The sequence below is a fragment of the Symphodus melops genome (assembly GCF_947650265.1).
Source record: "Symphodus melops genome assembly, chromosome: 16".
In the NCBI taxonomy this organism is placed as follows: Eukaryota; Metazoa; Chordata; class Actinopteri; order Labriformes; family Labridae; genus Symphodus; species Symphodus melops.
In genome coordinates this window covers 23,534,671-23,552,170 of record NC_136706.1, presented here as the reverse complement: position 1 = coordinate 23,552,170, position 17,500 = coordinate 23,534,671, and the positions used below count along the sequence as shown (strand labels likewise).

The 17,500-nt window shown below is 47.9% G+C and overlaps 2 protein-coding genes across 4 annotated transcripts in view; one reads left to right on the top strand and one right to left on the bottom strand.

Moving 5' to 3' along the window:
• Positions 1-532: 532 nt before the first annotated feature.
• On the top strand, positions 533-17,454 carry chd1 (chromodomain helicase DNA binding protein 1). 3 transcript variants are annotated; one of them, XM_079364737.1, is made up of 34 exons: positions 534-1,164; positions 3,913-4,030; positions 4,603-4,810; positions 5,943-6,065; positions 6,165-6,361; positions 6,474-6,748; positions 6,822-7,047; positions 8,464-8,564; positions 8,646-8,824; positions 8,928-9,052; positions 9,127-9,343; positions 9,869-9,958; positions 10,050-10,240; positions 11,043-11,231; positions 11,330-11,492; positions 11,598-11,750; positions 11,991-12,062; positions 12,139-12,288; positions 12,456-12,604; positions 12,722-12,818; positions 12,919-13,014; positions 13,103-13,279; positions 13,365-13,525; positions 13,603-13,644; positions 13,720-13,853; positions 14,457-14,595; positions 14,678-14,828; positions 15,430-15,552; positions 15,638-15,781; positions 15,863-16,156; positions 16,234-16,356; positions 16,484-16,662; positions 16,824-16,975; positions 17,057-17,453. In XM_079364737.1, the coding sequence occupies exons 2-34, from the start codon at positions 3,978-3,980 to the stop codon at positions 17,386-17,388; spliced, it is 5,205 nt and encodes a 1,734-aa protein (XP_079220863.1). In that variant the 5' UTR covers positions 534-1,164; positions 3,913-3,977; the 3' UTR covers positions 17,389-17,453. The 3 variants fall into 3 exon arrangements, with proteins under 3 accessions (XP_079220861.1, XP_079220863.1, XP_079220862.1); XM_079364735.1 differs by having other exon boundaries at positions 533-1,164; positions 8,464-8,824; positions 17,057-17,454; XM_079364736.1 differs by lacking the exon at positions 534-1,164 and adding an exon at positions 1,651-2,063 and having other exon boundaries at positions 8,464-8,824; positions 17,057-17,454.
• LOC306836630 (receptor expression-enhancing protein 5-like) overlaps positions 17,392-17,500 on the bottom strand; it is a gene marked incomplete at its 3' end in the record, with an annotated part of 6,075 nt that continues 5,966 nt past the window's right edge. The window contains exon 4 of the mRNA XM_079363806.1: positions 17,392-17,418. Within this exon, the coding sequence (XP_079219932.1) occupies positions 17,392-17,418 (27 nt within the window). The remainder of the gene's footprint in view (positions 17,419-17,500) is intronic.

The following is a 17,500-nucleotide window of genomic DNA, read 5'->3' as shown; positions in this document are numbered from 1 at the left end:
GGACCCGACCTGTGTGACAATCAGCCGGCTACAGAAACAGACAGGGCTCCAAAACAAACAGTAACTCAATATCAGAGATCATAGACTGTTTAAACATGGATAAAGATGAAGGGGGAGAAGTTTTAGTAACTTTAACCAGACTGACCTGTCCAGAACTCAAAACCAGTATGCACTTTCACAGCTCACATACTGGTGTTAAAATGAACAAATAACAGTACTTCACTTTTTTTATGGTGAAAAATTGTTGTAGGCTAAAGTAGGGATGTAAAGGTTCATCATAAAATCGTGAAACATCGATTTGAAGGTGTTGAAGTTGACATCGGTATTCTGCAAAATGAATCTCAACATGTTGAGCCTCAGCAGCTGCAGAGACAGATTTAGAAATTGAATTGATTTTGGCTTTGTAGATATGAACGAAAAGGTTAACAAAGAAACCCTTCAATAAAAGGACATCAAGTACTTTGACTTTTTCATTAGTTTTTCTCAGAATCAAGCATGTAAAATGGTTCTTTTTTTTTTTGTAAAAGCTTTCTGTATATACCTCAGGCAAAGAAAATCGCCTCAAGGGCAGCAAATGGCCCCACTTCAGACCCCCCTGTCCTAAAGGACTCTGTCTCACTCATCATGTGTCCACAGTCTCATTTTGTACAAATGAATCGTATCGTGAGTTTAGTGAATCATGACATCCCTACAGTCCAGATGTTTTCTTCTGTAGCAGAGTTCAGTGAATCATGACATCCCGACAGTCCAGATGTTTTCTTCTGTAGCAGAGTTCAGAGGAGCACGGTCGTGACGTCACTGTCCGGGGTTTCCTAGAGAAGTGAACCCTACGGCGTCATGGCGGAGGCCGGTTGTCGGAAGAGCCTGGATTGAAATGCCAGCTTTCTGCAATCACAGTTGACCGTGGAGTGCTTAACCTTGGTAACACCTCGAACGGAAAGGGGGGGACTTGTTTGATAAGTGACGGGAGAGGACGAGCAGCACCGGACTAGTTCTTCTTCTGGACGGAACCGTTCGGGGCTACTCTCCCTGACTGGGAGATAGCTAGCGAGCTAGCGTACGGTAGCGTTAGCTGCCAGCGGCTGCTAGCTCTCCGGTGATATAAAAGAAGAAAGGAGCCCCGCGGAGGTGGATTAAGACATCATTTTCACTGGAGTTTTTCAGGTAACACACCCCGCGGATTGACTTATCCCCCTGGTTCAGCCGGAGAGTGAGCTAACGCTGCGTGTAGCTGCGGTAAAAGCCGCGAGAAGTGAGCGGCGAATGAAAACAAGATGGAAGAGGGTGAAGTTAGGTTAGCTCATTTGTGTTTGTGGCTTTAAATTATGAATAATAAACACGCTAAGCTCCCGTCCGTGGTTTTCACTGACTGCGCGGACATTTGCATAGTGAAATACTGCACAGAAATAAAGCCAGGCCCAAGTGTGGACTCCGACAGGGGAGCGGACATCCCAGCGGCTCGTGCTAACACGAACTAGCGTAAAGTTTTGTCATTTGTTAGCGCTCGTGCTGCTAGCCTCGTGCTTCGTAACGGCTACTTTCCTTGACAACCTGAGTAAACGTTGAACGATCACTTGATGTTTATTGTGAAAAACGTCTCTTTTGATCTTTCTTTATTTATACGCACACAATTAACCCAGATGATGAATAACACAACCACACGTGAAGCTTTTATTGTTTTTTAAGTCTTAAACAGCAAAACACTAGCATCACATAAACGAGCTAGCGAACCGTTAACGGCTATTTAATGGTTCTTGTGTTTAAATTTAACGGCTGCGGAATTTAAATAATCTTCTGGTTGATTAGAAAATCGATCGCTTCGGTTTTTGTTTTTTTTAGGATGAGAGACAGTCTGGTTGTTTTCTGCATACATTACTGCTAACGTAACGTACCCCGCCAAATGCTAACGTTTAACGCGTCGTTAGCCGGTGTTACGTCGAGATCTGCTGCCCTGTCGAAAAGATGCTACCATAGCGCGAAACGAAAGCAGAGGCGGTCCGTGTCCATGTAATACAACTACCACAAGTTAATCCATTTACTTCTCACTGTGCAGGTTTTTGTCTGTAAGTATGTAGAGCAAGTTTTAGTTTAAGTGTAAGATTTCAGGGGGAACTTAACTCGATGGACATTTCTCTGATAAAATTCTATTCCCACCACACAAGCATTTTGAAACATCACACATCACTTTAAGGAATACACTTCTCTTAAATTAAAACTGTATTGAAGCTGTTAGAGAAAACATAAATTAAACAGCCCGTCTACATGGGAGCGTATCTCGACTGGTAGCTATAATAAACATAACACCGGCATAGGCTAGTTAGCTATAAGCTAAGTTTGGGCTACACTGAGGCTAAATTGACTCCAAGTTTGGCTGAAGAGTGATAACTGGAGATAGTTTGTCGCCTTGGTTTCGGTTAGTTGATTTACTCTGTGATCATATCGACCACGGAGGGTTCAGTGGATGTAAAAACAGGCTTTTTCTGCGCAGGCCTGATAGGCCTCAGTGCTCAGGGGACAAACAGCTGAAGTTTCATGAAGGCGTCCACTCAACTCATACTGAGCTGTACACATGTCATACATTATCTACTGTATTCATCTGATAATGTGACAAAGTCACCACTAAAGCACGTTTAATATCTGGCGCAGGACATTTTAAAGTAAAATGATAATTTTATGTATTTAACTTCTTTACACATGCTTGATTCACTACACGATTCTGTCATTATTTATTTGACTCAATGAGACTGTAGACAGATGTAGAGTGATACAGATTCCTGTAGGAGCTGCTAACCTGCTCGTCAGTGTGGTTTGGTCTTTTAATGTTTATTTATTATTATTATGGTTATCGATTAAACGCAGCAGCATCATGTTGCTTTGTGTTATTTGTGTAGTTCTCCGTCTTCTTGTAATCTGTGCATACAGTTTCTGTCTCGTCTGTTATCTTCTCACCTCTTTTTATTTTTTCTGTTTTGAAGTCAAAAGATGGTGGTGCGTCCTCGATTTATAAATCTTTCTCTCCAGCTGCTGACGCTCACCGTGTTATTGACATTCAGAGTACACACGTGAACCTCGACACCTTTGAATCCCTCTATCATACTGTATGTTCCAGATCAGTCTGTACACCCCGAGCTTTTGACATAAAGCTAAAGACACCGAACACAGAAGAAAATAAACAACAGCAAAGGAACCATTATAAGAGCCCAGACAACACAAGAAGCTAACAACATGAGTTGAGACGTAGAGGAGCAGAGATTTAAGATAATACAATAACAATCACAAAGTTGAGCGCAATTCAAACAGATATATAAAATAATAATGATTTTAAACAGGGTTCTGCTGAAGCCACAAGGACGCTTTGTTGGTTAAACTTTGATGAGCAGGTCAGGGATGTTTTACAGAGCTGCACTTTCATGTATTTAATGTAAAAGAAGATTTCTTTTTGGACTTCATCCTTTGACTTGTAGACGCCAGCTCACAGGAATGTGTTTTATCTTTTGATGAAGTCCTTGTATTCGCCCAAGGAGGACGTCCTTCATGTTTGTGTATTTTTTTTACAAACTTTGATTAACAAGACAGCAGAATTTACAACCTCACTACGATACTGGCAAAAGAAAAAATCTAACTATTTCTTCAAGCAGAAAAACTCCTGCACAACTATGTTGGCAACTTTGTGATGAATGTCAGAGCCATCATTGGTACAACAGAGCGGTTATATAGCTGAGGAATGGGAAACAACATGCGAAACATTAGCTCTTAGGTTGAGAACTGGAGGGTTGCTGGTTTAATTCTAGGTGGGGAACACATCCATACATGTCTGGTAGCTGCCGCTCACACAGAATCACTGCAGCCTCGTTCATGTCATCTGTGCTGCGCTTGTTCTGTTTTGACTCCGTTTGTCGTCTCCTCTTACAGGTGAACCACGTCAAAGATACCACTGCAGGTTTGTCAGGGGGAAGTCTACATTATTGGACTTCGAGATGGCGGGACGCAGTGAGGAGGAGAGTGTGAGCAACAGCAGCGGAGAATCGAGGTAAATCCCCCCCCCCCCCCCCCCCATCTCTGTCGAGCAGAGGAGGTTTGTTGGGAGTCGTAGAAATCGGTTTGGTCGCCTCAGGTGCTGCTGGTGAAAAGATCATGACACCCGAGCCTCATTTTAACACGACACACGGACAGTGGAGCACCTGTACAGTACCCAGACGGGTGTCAGATAACAGTGACATGCAGTGTTTTTAAAGGGACATCTGATGAATAACATCATGTGATGCATATCTCACATTCAGTCAGTAACTCTAATTAGAAAGACAACTCTGTCTTGTGTTGTGATGAACTGTGGCTCTCCAGCTGTGTTAACTCAGCGCTGTATCACTGCATGGCCGACACACTCTTAACCCTTTCAGGTGTCCGCGGGCCATCCTGTTTATCTGTGTAGAGTCCAGAATCTATGCTAAGAAAGTTGTTGCCAAGCTGAACCCTCTCTAGAACATGTTGATGCTCCTTAAAGAGAGGTGATTCTTATTCTTAAACATGTGAGTTCAGAATCTGATTTGGTTTGTTGACGGTTCATCTCCTGATTTCTAACCTCCCTCTCTTTAAATGCGACAGTAATTCTGATGACGAGTCCGGTTCTGGATCGGGCTCGGGATCAGGCTCCGGCTCAGGCTCCAGTTCCAGCTCCTCCAGCAGCAGCAGCCAATCAGGGAGCAGTGACTCAGGTAGTGGCTCAGACTCCGGCAGCCAGTCAGACTCTGACAACGAGAAATCCAAGGAGAAGACGGAGACGCCAAATAAGTCAAACATTGACGGAGCTGAGGTAAAGAAATGAAAACATGTGAATTCAGACAGGAGGATGTTTATTCAGAATGTGTCCTCATAATATATCAGCAACGTTATTGTGACTGCAGAGCAGACTCGGTGTTCTTTTGGTCATCTGCAGCTACTCTGAAACTTTCTGATGCAAAATCTATCAAAACTCTTCAAACTTCAAGAAGAAGAAGTCGACATGTCCAGAGCAGTCATCAGACACCTGACTCGTCTGTCAGATAAAAGACAGGCACATTTATGAAGTCTGATTCAGCTGATACAAACAACAGCGTCAGGATCGATACCACCTGTTTCTTTTTTTAAGATTAATTTTGGGCTTTTTGTCTTTAGTGAAAAAGAGAGAGAAAGTGTGTAGGGTTGGAAATCAGAGAGAGAGAGAGGCCACAGGCTGGAATCGAACCCGGGCCGCCCATGTGACGACTGTAGCAACAATACATGGTGACGCATGCGCCGCCTGTTTTTAAACCAGTTATTGAAGTTTTCTTTTGGTTTGATCTGTGATATCCGAAAAAATCCTAAACTCAACAAAAAAACTACAAATCTTTCTTCCTAGTTTGACTCAAAGCTGTGAGTGGTGGTCCAATCACAGGCTGACGCTGAAGACGCTTTTCAAGTTCTCTCTGCCGTCTCACAAAGATTACCAAGTTCTGGTTCTGGTTCTTTCTGAGAGCCGACCTGAGCTGATATGTCTTGAAACGCTGAAATGCAGACGGAGGGCGGCAGTTTGCATGTAAACGTTGATAAATAAAAAAACAGGAACTGACCCAACACTGCCACGATGAAAACAGTTGATTCTGTACGAGTGTCGTGTTCTTTGTGAGAACATGAGAGACGAGGCGTGGAGGAAATCTGCTCGCTGAGTAGAAGGGAGTCTTTATGGAGCTCAGATTACTACGAGGAAATAAAAATGTGTTGAATGGATTGAAATGAGTTGGTGACTTTTAGGTGAAAATCAAAGTGTGTGTGGTTTGAATTGAAATGGCGACATGCCCTTCTCAGAGTAGCACACAGTCTTTTTGGTTGTTTGACTGCGTGATCAGCTCTTGTCATGTGAAAGCTTATTCAACATGTTCACACGGTTTTTTTTTTTGTGGCTAATCTTTCTCTGTACTCGTTTGAAGTTCTGGAAGTCCAACCCAAGTATCCTCGCAGTGCAAAGATCGGCTATGCTCAGGAAACAGCAGCTTCAGCAGCAGCAGCAGCAGCAGCAGAGGCAGAGCTCCTCCAACAGCGGATCAGATGAGGTGGGTTTGGTTCTGGGCTCCTGGACTCAGAACTGATCCAGTTTGGGGGGGGGAACGGTGATTTTTCATTAACACGCTCTCTGTCATCGTCTGTTCCAGGACTCGTCGAGCAGCGATGAATCGGATTCATCGAGTGGATCCAAGAGGAGAAGGAATTCCGGCTCCTCTGACTCTGGATCGGGTTCTGGATCTGGGAGTGGATCTGGATCCGATTCGTCAGCAGCAGAAAAAAGCGATGAGACGGCGTCAGACTACGAGCCCAGTCACAAAATCAAAAGCAAAAAGCCTCCAACAAAGTAGGCCAGCGTTTCCTCCTTGTGACCTCATGTTTCCTCTTTCTTTGAACTGTTGATCCGTTCATTTGAATCCCATCTTTAAAAAGTGTGGCCACCTCGTCTTTTGTCTCAGGATGAATTTCCGGAACGGTAAGAAGAGCAGCAACCAGAAGAAGAAAACAGCGAAGGGTTCTTCGTCTGACGACGACGAGGAGAACTACAAGAAGATGGCGTCAGCAGGTCCACGGCGGCAGGCCACGGTCAACGTCAGCTACAAGGAGGACGACGAGCTGAAGACGGACTCGGACGACCTGGTGGAAGTTTTGGGCGAAGATGTGCCGCAGCCCGAGGAAGAGGAGTTTGAAACACTGGAGAAAGTGATGGACAGCAGGATAGGAAGGAAGAGAGGTGAGCGTCCTACCTGTGTTTGATTTCTAAATGTCACCTCACATTTACACAGCTTTATTTTTCCTCCACACAGCAACAGGAAGTGTCACCACTGTTTACGCTGTGGAAGCAGACGGCGACCCAAACATCAACTTCAATCCCAACAAAGAGGCCGGTGACATCCAGTACTTGATCAAGTGGAAGAACTGGGCTCACATCCACAACACCTGGGAGACGGAGGAGACGCTCAAGTTACAGAACGTGAGGGGCATGAAGAAGCTGGACAACTTCAAGAAGAAGGACCAGGACAAGAAGAGATGGTGAGCGCTGCTGACTGGAGTCTCTAAACATGTGGATCCTTAACAAAGAGACAAACCAAACTGTCCTGATCTCTACCTTTTGTGTGGCCGACTCTTCTCCACTGTTCTGTCAGTATGAAGAGCCGACTGAAAGGTTGAATGGCTCTGTTTAACTTATCCCACTTCATGTTGTTGTTTTAAACTGACACTAGAGTTCACACCTGTTACACAGTCCTCTGTGTGTGTGTGTGTGTGTGTGTGTCATACTGACAGCAGCTCTGTCTCTTTATTAGCCAAGGTCACGTGCTATCACATTACGAGCATATCTGCAGACTCCTGTCGCGCACAGTGAAGGCTGCTTCTGCACATCATAAGAATCTTCACCGTCCTCTTTAGTTTTCAGCCTGGACCTGTTCAGGTTCAGAAGGGGTTAAAAGTTCAGGGATATAAGAAAGCAGCAGCCCATGTTGTGCCTTAAAAGAATCTTAAAAATGATCCCTTGAATGAAGGGAGGGAGGGAAGCTGATGATTGGAGTGAAATGAGCATGTGTTTGTTCCTGTTAGAAGCTGCTGCTCATTCTCAGTCTGCACATGAGCCGACTGTCACGCTCGCCTGCAGAAACATTCAAGTGATGCTGAAGTTCAGCAGGAAGAGCTCCGTGTGTTAGCCAGGAACGCTGCTCTGTCTTCCAGGCTCACATTGTTTAGAGTACACTCACTGAACGTTCCCCATGATACACACTAAACCGCTCAGCACCTGGATGAACTCAGTCAATAGGTAAGAGCCTCCCATTGGATGATTACTGCTTCAAGTTCTTTAACCCAAACTGATGCAGTGAGCCGCTTCTTGTTAGTTAAACAGCCATGTGAATGACACGAACATCCGAGGAGAGCTGAATGATCTAAACTGGGTTAAGAACTGTCCAGTGCATTATTAAGAAGTGGAAACATCATGTGCTCGGAACAAATCAGAAATGAGCATAATCAGCCATCACTTAAAGGTTTGGTGAAATCAAATCATAGAAAAACAACAATAGTAGTAAGAATGTCTCCACACACTATGCAAAAAAACGATGCCACTACGAATGCACGCCGCCATCGAGTGTGTGACCTTTATTTTGGCCGGTGTTTGTTAAGTGATGCAGAATTGCCCTGAAACAGAGCAGAGTGTCAACTGTCTGTGAACGCATCACAGCACAGACACGAGTCCTGCAGGAGACTCTTCTGCACATCTGTGACAGACGTGGCGCCCGTCAACCTTCATTTATTTCAAGTCAAATGAAATCCCATCTTCCTTAAATGAATGAAACCATCACCGTGTCGGCGTCTCTGTAGAGTGAGAGACAAACACAGTCTGTCCTTCACACACTGATCTGATCTGTGAGGAGAGCAGGAAGAGAGGCGTCACTGTGTTCAACTTGTTCCTCTTCTTCGCAGGTTAAAGGCAGCTTCACCGGAGGACATCGAGTATTTCAACTGTCAGCAAGAGCTGATGGATGACCTGCACTCTCAGTACCAGCTGGTAGAGAGAATCATAGGTACGTCTCCTCCACTGCAGCACAAGCAGATGATTGAAACCCAGTGGAGTGGTGGAACTAAACCCTCTCCCTTTGAAACAGGACATTCAAACCAGAAGTCGGCAGCAGGTTACCCAGACTACCTGTGTAAGTGGCAGGGTCTCCCGTACTCGGAGTGCAGCTGGGAGGACGGCGCTCTGATCGCCAAGAAGTTCCAGAGGTGCATCGACGACTACATGTGCAGAAACCAGTCCAAGACCATTCCATTCAGAGACTGCAAGGTAAACCAGTAGCACGTGTTCACACTGGCTGTAATAGAGAAACGATCAGGCCGCCCTCGAGCCCTCGCACGTTTGAAACCCCTGCTGCCTTTCCTTCCTGTAGGTGCTGAAACAAAGGCCGAGGTTTGTGCCCATGAAGAAGCAGCCGTCTTACATCGGAGGAGACGGGCTGGAGCTCCGAGACTACCAGCTGGACAGTTTGAACTGGATGGCCCACTCCTGGTGCAAGTAAGACTCGGTCCTCTCACCCCATCAATATGTCCCATTATCAGCATCTAAGCTTTCCGTTTGTGCTGTCGTAGGGGCAACAGTTGCATCCTGGCTGATGAGATGGGTTTAGGGAAGACCATCCAGACCATCAGCTTCTTGAACTACATGTTCAACGAGCACCAGCTGTACGGGCCCTTCCTGCTGGTCGTGCCTCTCTCCACGCTCACCTCCTGGCAGAGAGAGGTCCAGCTGTGGGCCCCTCAGATGAACATCGTCGTCTATCTGGGAGACATCGGCAGCAGGAACATGGTGCGAGGGCGCACACACACACACACACACACACACACACACACACACACACACACACACACACACACACACACACACACACACACACACCTTTTTGCCCTTATAAGTTGGGACAGATGAGAGGGGGGAGACGAGCAGCAAAGGACTACAGCGATGTAGCTGCTGGACTGTCTGACCCTCAGAATTAAAGCCTCCTAAATGTTGAATTTCTTTGTTAATGGGTGAAAGATTGTTTCTGCTCCTGTAAGCGTGGCAGACGCACGTTACATGTCTCCTTACAGTGAGGCCAGTGCAGCTCAGCAAGCTTCAGTAACAGGAAGCTGAGCTGTTCTGATAACGTGATCGTGTGTTGTTTGTCAGCTGCAGCACTCCCTTCAGTGTGCCATGCTTTTCTCATTGTGTGGAAATGAGCCAGATGAACAGAGATGTCAAAGATCAGGATGATAAAGTGCTGCAGACTTTGATCAGAGACGTCTTGAGCTTTTTATCAACGTTTGGTTTCCTCTGGTTTTTTTCCTGAAACAGATCCGGACACACGAGTGGATGCATGTCCACAACAAGAGGCTGAAGTTAAACATCCTCCTCACAACCTACGAGATTCTTCTCAAAGACAAGGTCAGCATCCACTCCATGTGTTTTTACTGAAGCTGCTTCTCTTCACACTGGGATTGGAGCTCATGTCAGAACTGTGTGTGTGTGTCTGCAGTCATTTCTGGGAAATGTTAGCTGGGCCTTCATCGGTGTGGACGAGGCGCACCGACTGAAGAATGACGACTCGCTCCTCTACAAGACCATGATCGACTTCAAGTCCAACCACAGGCTGCTGATCACAGGGACGCCTCTGCAGAACTCCCTGAAAGAGCTCTGGTCCCTGCTGCACTTCATCATGCCTGAGAAGTAGGTGACATCAGCTGCTGCAGCCACGTGTATGATCACAACTCCTCCATGAACTGCTGCTTTGTTATTCATACAAACATACATGAGGTGCACCAGAGTTCACATCTCAGACACTGAACTAACTGAAGTCCTCAAAATGTTCAGAGCTTTACAATACTTTGTGTTTTACTATTTTATGTTGACACGGCACACCTCCAGTCATAATCTAAATCTGCTGCGAGCTAAAGAGAGAGAGAGAGAGAGAGAGAGAGAGAGGTCACAGGTCAGCAAATCCTGACGTTTCTGAAGTCCTCCTGGCTCCTCATGAAGATGCAAAAGTGAAGCTTCTTACAAACACACAGAGAACAGAGTCCAGACGTGTGAGCTCCACACCGACGCACGGACAGAATGCAGCAGCACCGAGAGAAACTGTAAAAATACAAACAAGCAAACACACTTCACCTGGATGAAGAGTCCAGGTGATGAAGGACTGGCTCTCTTGTGTCGCTTTCAGACTAAATAAATACAAAATAATAATTATTTTCAGCCCCCGCTGAAAGTAGGAAGGTGATCCTTCCTACTTTGCAGTTTCAATCATGGCGTCATAAAACATTCTGTTGCATTACACTGGAGCTGTCTGCTAGCCACATGCTAACGTTCAAGTAGTTATTCCTGGTGTGAAGGTGAAATGTTGTGCACAGTGTCGAAGGCTTTCGGTGCTTCAGATTCTCATACAAAGTTGACGTGCATGTAAAGTTGAACGAGGCGATTTTATAAAATCAATCCTCTGAAGCTTCATCGTTCTCGTGCTTGTGTGCTGAAGGTTTCACTCGTGGGAGCTGTTCGAGGAGGAGCACGGTAAAGGCAGAGACTCGGGCTACACCAGTCTGCACAAAGAACTCGAACCTTTCCTCCTGCGCCGAGTCAAGAAGGACGTGGAGAAATCTCTTCCTGCCAAAGTGGAGCAGATCCTGCGAGTGGAGATGAGTGCTATCCAGAAACAGTATTACAAGTAAGCTAACCTGAGATCCTCCAACTGAATACATGAACAGGAGTTCTATTTGCGTCGCACTCGGACTTCTTTGAACTGATGTGTGTTTTGTTGTTCAGGTGGATCCTGACCAGGAACTACAAGGCTCTGAGTAAAGGTACCAAAGGCAGCACGTCGGGCTTCCTGAACATCATGATGGAGCTGAAGAAGTGTTGTAACCACTGTTACCTGATCAAACCGCCGGAGGACAACGAGTTCCTCAACAGAGCTGAAGCTCTACAGGTCCGTTTGATTCTTCCTCTGAACCACGGCAGACTGTAACCCGTCACTGGATGCTGCTTTAAATAGCAGCAGTTGTGTAAGCGTCACTGTTGTCTTCTTCTGCAGCATCTGATCCGCAGCAGTGGGAAGCTGGTTCTGTTGGACAAACTGTTGGTGCGGTTAAAGGAGCGAGGACACCGAGTCTTAATCTTCTCCCAGATGGTTCGGATGCTGGATATCCTGGCTGACTACCTGAGGAGCCGGCAGTTCCTCTTTCAGGTACTCGTTTTATTTTTCAGTGAATTAAAGGAAATGAACCCTGAAGCAGCTCACAGACAATAAGTGAAGAGAAAACAACACTCTGGATTTACTGATGAAGTGCAGAGTCGTGATGACTCTCAGGCCCTGAGACATCGTCTCGCGAGCCGAAGACTTCATCCTCACTTTTCTCACATGAACATCATGGAACACAGAACATGTTTGTAATTGATGCTTTGACACCGTTTGTCCTCTGTGCAGAGATTAGACGGCTCCATCAAAGGAGAGATGAGGAAGCAGGCGCTGGATCATTTTAACGCTGAGGGCTCAGAGGTGAGTTTAACGCCATGTCCACACCGAGCGCAGCTTCCACTACACACTTATTCTAAACCCTGGCTCGTGTCCTCAGGACTTCTGCTTCCTGCTGTCGACGCGTGCCGGCGGTCTGGGGATCAATCTGGCCTCGGCCGACACGGTGGTCATCTTCGACTCGGACTGGAACCCTCAGAACGACCTGCAGGCTCAGGCCAGGGCGCACAGGATCGGCCAGAAGAGACAGGTGAGACACGTCTCTTTGCAAGGAGCAACTGTTCAGCACATCTTTTTTTGGAGTAGATTTAAACTCACCAAAAACTTTTACCAACTTTGAAATGATCCTAAAAAAAGAGGGTAAAGTTAAAAGCTGCAGCAGGATAAATCAACGTTTGTCTGTTTGTTTGGTGACAGGTGAATATCTACCGCCTGGTGACCAAGGGCTCGGTGGAGGAGGAAATCATCGAGAGGGCCAAGAAGAAGATGGTGCTGGACCACCTGGTCATTCAGAGGATGGACACCACGGGGAAAACTGTCCTCCACACGGGTGCTGCCCCCTCCAGGTCAGCAACGCAAACTGCATCTAAATCCTTTTCTGCTGACTCTCCTCCTTTCAGAGCTGCACGTTTGATCGATGAGCCGGTGAGTGAAATGTGTTTGTGTTGTTGTCTCACACGCAGTTCGGCACCGTTTAATAAAGAGGAGCTGTCGGCCATCTTGAAGTTTGGAGCTGAGGAGCTTTTCAAAGAGCAGGAGGGAGAGGAGCAGGAGCCGCAGGTGTGTAGACATCCTGGCTTTTATTCCTGTGAACATGATCACATTCCTCCTGAGATGCATTCAAGTCCTCTTGTCCATCTCGTCCTGATTCGCTCCGCAGGAAATGGACATCGACGAGATCCTTAAAAGAGCCGAGACGAGAGAAAATGACCCCGGACCGTCGACCGTGGGAGAAGAGCTGCTGTCTCAGTTTAAGGTAAAAAAAAAAATAGTTTCAAAGCATTTAAAATGTTTTCCTGGAACGACTCAACATAACAAACGGTGTTGATGTGTGACCCGTGCAGGTGGCCAACTTCACCATGATGGAGGAGGAGGAGATCGACATGGACTCTGAGCGCAGCCACAGGAGCTGGGACGACATCATTCCTGAGGAGCAGAGGAGGAGGATGGAGGAGGAGGAGAGACAGAAGGAGCTGGAGAAGATCTACATGCTGCCGCGCATGAGGAAGTGTGCCAAACAGGTAGAGGGGGAACGTTCCCTGTGTGGATCCAGCTGCTCTGTCAGACGCTCCGCGTGTTACTAACAAACATCCTGACGCTTCACAGATAAGCTTTAACTCCAGTGGAGGTCGGCAGAGCAGGAGCAGACGGTACTCCGGCTCCGACAGCGACTCGCCCTCGGACCGAAAGAGGCCAAAGAAACGAGGACGGCCGCGGACCATTCCACGAGAGAACATCAAGGGCTTCAGCGACGCCGAGATCAGGAGGTGAACACGTGATCATGTGACTCTTCACTTAGGCTGATCATCGTTTACTCCTGTTAACGTCTCTGATCAACTCACAGGTTTGTCAAGAGCTACAAGAAGTTCGGGGGGCCACTGGAAAGGTAAGCTGAGCGAACATTTTAGGATGATGAATAACGTCCCACACGGTCTCCTCAACACGTGTCCTCCTCCCTCAGGTTGGACGCCATCGCTCGTGACGCTGAACTGGTGGATAAGTCCGAACACGACCTCAAGCGCTTGGCAGAGACGGTTCATAACGGCTGTGTGAGGACGCTACGGGAAAACCCCTGCGGACCAGAGAAGACCTCAGGTACCCATCAGACCCGACCCATCACAGACCGATCAGCTCCACTCTCATTTCCACATCATGTCAGAAATCAGTTCAAACCAGTATTTGAGCCGCTGAAGATCAACTGGTGATCTTGTTTGGGGAGGAAGCTCTCGCTGTAACACGACATTCAAATGTTGCCCCTCCTCCTCCTGACCCCCAGAAATGCACGCTAGCACAAGCTAACGGCTAACTATTTTGAAGGGACGATGGAGCATCTTCAGTTTAGAAGAAGACTGACTTTTATTTTGAAGGGACAAAGGAGAGGCTTCACTTTAGGAGAAGACTGACTTTTATTTTGAAGGGACAAAGGAGAGGCTTCACTTTAGGAGAAGACTGACTTTTATTTTGAAGGGACAAAGCTGCTGACTCTGTGTCTTTTAAGCCCTGGACACATTTTCGTTACTCATGCAAAGTCACACACTTCGATGTGGAAAAAAAAAATCTGTCAGCTTTTAAATGTCTTCTGAAATGTTCGATTCAAACTCCATGGAAACGTGAACTGACAAAGGATTCTGCAACTAGTGAAAATGAATAAACCTGAACATGACTAATAAAGCTGTTGTTCCTCTCTCTGATGGGCAGGAGGCAGACGAGGGAAGGTAAAAGGTCCCACCTTCAGGATCTCTGGAGTCCAGGTGAACGCTAAGCTTGTGATCTCCCATGAAGAAGAGCTGGCTCCGCTTCACAAAGCCATTCCTGCCGACCCCGAGGAGAGGAAGAAGTGAGGCTCCTGGTCACGTCTTAGACTTCTTCCCTGTGCCTCAAAGTGTGAACATGTCCTCACTTTACCTCTGCTTGAACAGGTACATGATCCCGTGCCATTCGAAGGCCGCGCACTTCGACATCGAGTGGGGGAAGGAGGACGACTCGAGCCTCCTCATAGGAATCTATGAGTACGGATACGGCAGCTGGGAGATGATCAAGATGGACCCCGACCTCAACCTCACGCACAAGGTGAGGACAGGCTGATGGATGTCAAACACTCAGTCCAAGTTAGTAGAACTGTAGAACAGGGCCTGTGTCCACCTGCCGCTCAGAGCGCTCCAACTCCAACTGTTCTGAAGGCCAATCGTATTACAGGTCTCTTTTGGATGACATCATGTCGCCACATCCTCGTCATTATTATTAAACTCATCATCCAGACTAAGGAGGAGGCCACGCGTCCTCCGTTTGAGGAAGAGAAGGTAAACCTTGCAGTGAAAAGCCATTCAGCGGCTGTTGTCATGGAGACGAGGCATCACATGGCTGCACACAGTATCTGACGCAAGCCTTCTGTATTGTTGACGCCTTTAAAACACGTTGTAAGACGCCATCATTACGAGGCGTCTCCATCTATGGAGGCTTCAGTCCTCAACGTGAGCGGTACGGGTTTGAATCCAGCATGTGGCTACTTCCCTGCATGTCAGTCCCCAGCTTGTCTCTCCCTCATGTCCGTCTCACTCCACCGTCCTGTCTCGACTATGAAGGCACAAAAAGCCCAGAAATAAAACGAGATGAAAGTAATGAGTGGCGTTGAAAGGGTTAATCTTTATTAACTGTGTGTGTTGTTGAGCAGCTCCTACCAGACGACCCCGACAAGAAGCCTCAGGCCAAACAGCTGCAGACCCGAGCAGACTACCTCATCAAGCTGCTGAGCAAAGACCTGGCCAAGAGAGAGGCCCAGAAACAGGCGGGGACGGTGAGTGGCTCCGCCCCCCCCCCTCTGCCCCTCCCATCCAGCTTTAAACACGGCGCTCACAGCCTCACTCTTTGTTCTCACTCAGGCCAACTCACGGAAGAGGAAACCAAGAAGTAAAAAGAGCAAAACTCTGAAGCCGACCAAGACGGAGGAGGTGATGAAGAGCACGTCCTCGGAGCCATCGCCAGAAAAGAGATCAGACGATGAAGATGAAGTGGAGGAGGAGAAGGTAAGCTCCAACACGCCACAGACTTCAGATACCTGCCAGAAACGGTCACATGACACACGTGTTGTTGTTGTTGTTTTTAAGGCTGTTCCACCCGTGAAGACTCTGAACAGGCGAGGCCGATCTGACAGAGCAGCGATGAAGGAGGAAGAGGACGAAGAGGAGGACGAAGAAGACAACGAGGAGGATGACGAGGAGCCGGAGGAGGAGGAGGAGGAGGATCTCTCTTCATCCGGGGAGAGGGAGGTGAAAGAAAAAGAGGTGAAAAAAGAGATCAAGAAGGAGGACACGTGGGACACGAAGGAGAAGGAGCCCAAAGAGAGGAAAGAAATGAAACCTCTGGAGGCCATGCACAAACAGGAGGAGAGTGCAGAGAAGGTGAGCTCGTGTTTCACACGTTGTGTTCACTGCTGTCTGAGACGAGGACGACGGTCTCAATGACTTGTGTCCCGCAGAACGAGGCGAAGGCGGAGCGAACCAAGAAACCCTCCGATGGTCCCGTTCACATCACGGCGAGTGGAGAGAGCGTGCCGGTGTCCGAGGAGTCTGAGGAGCTGGACCAGAGGACGTTCAGCGTGGTGCGTCAGGATTCACACACATGGAATCAAATGTGTCCAAAGGAGGAGGACTTGATGTGGGTCCTGGTTGGACGCACTCGTACTGAGTTGTCCCCTCTGACGTGTCGCGTCTTCTTTTGTGTTTCAGTGTAAAGAGAGGATGCGTCCGGTGAAGGCGGCTCTGAAGCAGCTGGACCGACCGGAGAAAGGACTGTCTGAGCGCGAGCAGCTGGAACACACCAGACAGTGCCTGATCAAGATCGGAGACCACATCACCGAGTGTCTGAAGGAGTACTCCAACCCCGACCTCATCAAGCAGTGGAGGAAGTAAGAACACGAACGTGTCTGTAGGGAACAACAGGCTCCCGTCCCCTTTTACAATATTAACAAACACTCAGGCCCCTGATTGGTTGACACCTTCCTGACCTCGTTGGCGTCATGGCGACCTGCAGATTTCTTTTCTTTTCTTGAACCTTCTTCCCTTCCAGGAATCTGTGGATTTTTGTCTCAAAGTTCACGGAGTTTGACGCCAGGAAGCTTCACAAACTGTACAAACACGCCATCAAGAAGAGGCAGGAGAACGCCCAGGCCCTGGAGCAGAACGCCAGGGGTCAGAACACGCACGCTTACAAGAACGCAGGTACGCTCCCCCGCCCCTGTGATGTCACCGCACTCGGCGCCACGCGCTCCTGTCTGACTCACTTCTGGTCTTCGTCCTCAGACATCGAGAGGCTCAAGGACAACTCTCACCAGGACGAGAGCAGCAGAGACAGCTGCAGCTCGGACAGACACCCGCCGTCAGGTCGACACCACGAGGGCGGCGGTGGCGGCGGCGGCGGCAGGGAGAGACACTCGTCCGAGTCTCACAGGAAGACGTCAGGAGGAGGAGACTCCAGGAAGAGGCCGTACTCCTCCTTCAGCAACGGGAAAGACCACCGAGACAGAGACCACTACAGACCGGACAGCCGGGACAGAGACAGCCGGGACAGAGACCGGCAGGACAGAGACCGGCAGGACAGAGACCGGCAGGACAGAGACCGACAGGACAGGTGAGAGTCACACCTGCGAGTCCAAGGAAAGTCCCTGATAACACAAAAATAAACATGTCAGACTTCCTGCGCGCTCCGACATCATTCAGCTTCATGTTCTGGGTGCTGGTGGTTAG